At 38.4% G+C, this 2,112-nt stretch overlaps 1 protein-coding gene across 1 annotated transcript in view; it reads right to left on the reverse strand.

Moving 5' to 3' along the window:
• Positions 1–872: 872 nt before the first annotated feature.
• The window catches only part of LOC113806289 (leukocyte elastase inhibitor), a 6,141-nt gene continuing 4,901 nt past the window's right edge, over positions 873–2,112 (reverse strand). The window contains exons 5-6 of the mRNA XM_027357402.2: positions 2,009–2,112; positions 873–1,511 (exon numbers count right to left, since the gene is read on the reverse strand). The exon at positions 2,009–2,112 is cut by the window's right edge and continues 135 nt beyond it. Coding sequence (XP_027213203.2) covers positions 1,212–1,511; positions 2,009–2,112 — 404 coding nt within the window. The 3' untranslated portion in view covers positions 873–1,211. The remainder of the gene's footprint in view (positions 1,512–2,008) is intronic.

Here is a 2,112-nt window from a genome sequence, read left to right on the forward strand (position 1 = left end):
TCGAGATGTTTCAAGGTTTGAAGAGATATCTTAAGTGTGAGGAAAGGAAGAGGGGCGACTGAGAATAGTACAAGTGTTTAGTGTTACGAAGAATTTAAATATAAAAACCGGTAAAATGCTCCACTATGGAAAGATTGCCTAATTCAACATCGTTTTAGGAACGCCGAAGACACATTAATCTTATCCCATAGAAATAAAAGATGGTTTGAAAGCCTCTCAACAAAATCACTCCTGAATAAACGTAAATTCTATTGGCACTTTTATTTTCTCCCGAGTACCTTCGGTTTCTTATTTTCCAGGATTCTTTTCTCGATCTGCAAAACAAGAGGGCTCCATTAAGCAACATACGCCTCATGTGCTTATGTTGCTTTTCCTAAGTTCAACCTTTTTTTTTGGTCTCCTTTACGGTAAGGTAAATGTTAGGAGTGCAGAACCGTAGCATGAATGTTATATTCTAATTAAATCTCATAAAGGTTTTTGTAACATTGCGCCAATACAAAAGAAAAGGACTAGTCTGTATATTCTGATATAACATCAATTTGTTTCTTATTATACACATTTTTTCTTATTATACACAAATCTCTTTCCTCTTTCAATATTACTGTAAACTATTGACACTCTTGGAAAAAATGTCTGAGATCATAGCTAGTGTGATACATGAGTAATCTAATAAATGGTTATTATCATCATGAATATTGTGTTGCTGGGTTTGTCATCGTTGTTATTAATGTTATTATCAGTATAATAATTGCTCTTATCATTATTATTATTAATGTCATTTTAATTATAATGATTTTCGTGATCATATCTATTTTACAAGTCTATTCATAATCAGTTGCTCAAAAATCGATGATGTAGGGCAGAAATAATCATTATACTTTGGTGATGATTTCATTAACAATATTTTTCAATTCAACAAAAATACAATAAATACGAAACAGAGACATGTCCTGAGAAACGTGAACACAAATAAAATGAAAAGAAGGAAAAGTGAAAATGAATAAAACTACAGACTAAAATAATGCATAAAATGACACGAAATAACCTTCCAACGAGATAGTGTGCACGCCAGTCCAGGCACCGACTCCGTTTTCTTCTAAAATGGATTCTTGTCCTACTCCTCCCATTTTCTTTCATTTCCCAAACTTCGCGTCGTTTGAACAGCAATTACTTCCGTAAACCGGCCAGTTGCCGCCCAAAGGATCTCTTCCTCACTGAGCACTTCCTTGCGGTCTCTTAAAGGCTCCCATGAAGAGGATGTTTTGGGTCTCGTTGTCCTGGATGAGGAACACGAAGGGGCGGTTGCAGTAGAATCGACTTCGACTGCTCGAAGCGGACTTGAACACGAAGATGGCTGCCGTTACTGCAGCAGCCTCTGTGCCCTCTTCGTTCACCTCCACGAAGGCCTTGTGTATGACCTTGTCGACGGTGATGTTTCGCAGAGGTCCAAAACCTGTCAAGTCCACTGTCCTGCTGTCAAAGATATCCCTGATCCCCAAGTTCTGAAGAGCCTGTTGGAGCAGAAGAGTTTTGCTTCGTTATGGTGGGTAGAATATTTGGGAATCAGATCGTTATCAATTGCAGGAGCTGAACATTTGCTATTGAGGCACCATATGAAAAATGACAAAACAGATTAACTGTATTTGCCAAGCTGACAACAAAACGCCAGATTCTGCATAATCTCGTTTCCGGACTAGTCAGGCTTCATGCAGTGAATCTGACATCACACTGAAGCTCTGATATTATCACTTCTATACAACCCCTAATACTTCTGTTTTACTTATACGTCTATTCTACTACTACTACACTACTACTACTACTACTTCTAGCACGACTACTATTACTCTTTCTACTGCCACTACTTCTACTACCGCTGCTTTTGCTAATGCTACTACTACGAATACTACTATTCAAACTTGTGCTTCTGGAGCATTACTGAATGATACTGAATTAGATATTACAAAGCAAGAAATCCATCTCTCAAGCACATCAAGCCGATTCAACTCACCGGGATCAGACTCTCGGACACGGTTTGCTCAAGCTTGAATTTCGGCAAAAGCAGATCGACATTCTTCTTGACCAAGTTCTTCTCGAGGGTCACGGCTCGCAGGT

The sequence above is a fragment of the Penaeus vannamei genome, chromosome 19 (assembly GCF_042767895.1).
Source record: "Penaeus vannamei isolate JL-2024 chromosome 19, ASM4276789v1, whole genome shotgun sequence".
Lineage (NCBI taxonomy): Eukaryota > Metazoa > Arthropoda > Malacostraca > Decapoda > Penaeidae > Penaeus > Penaeus vannamei.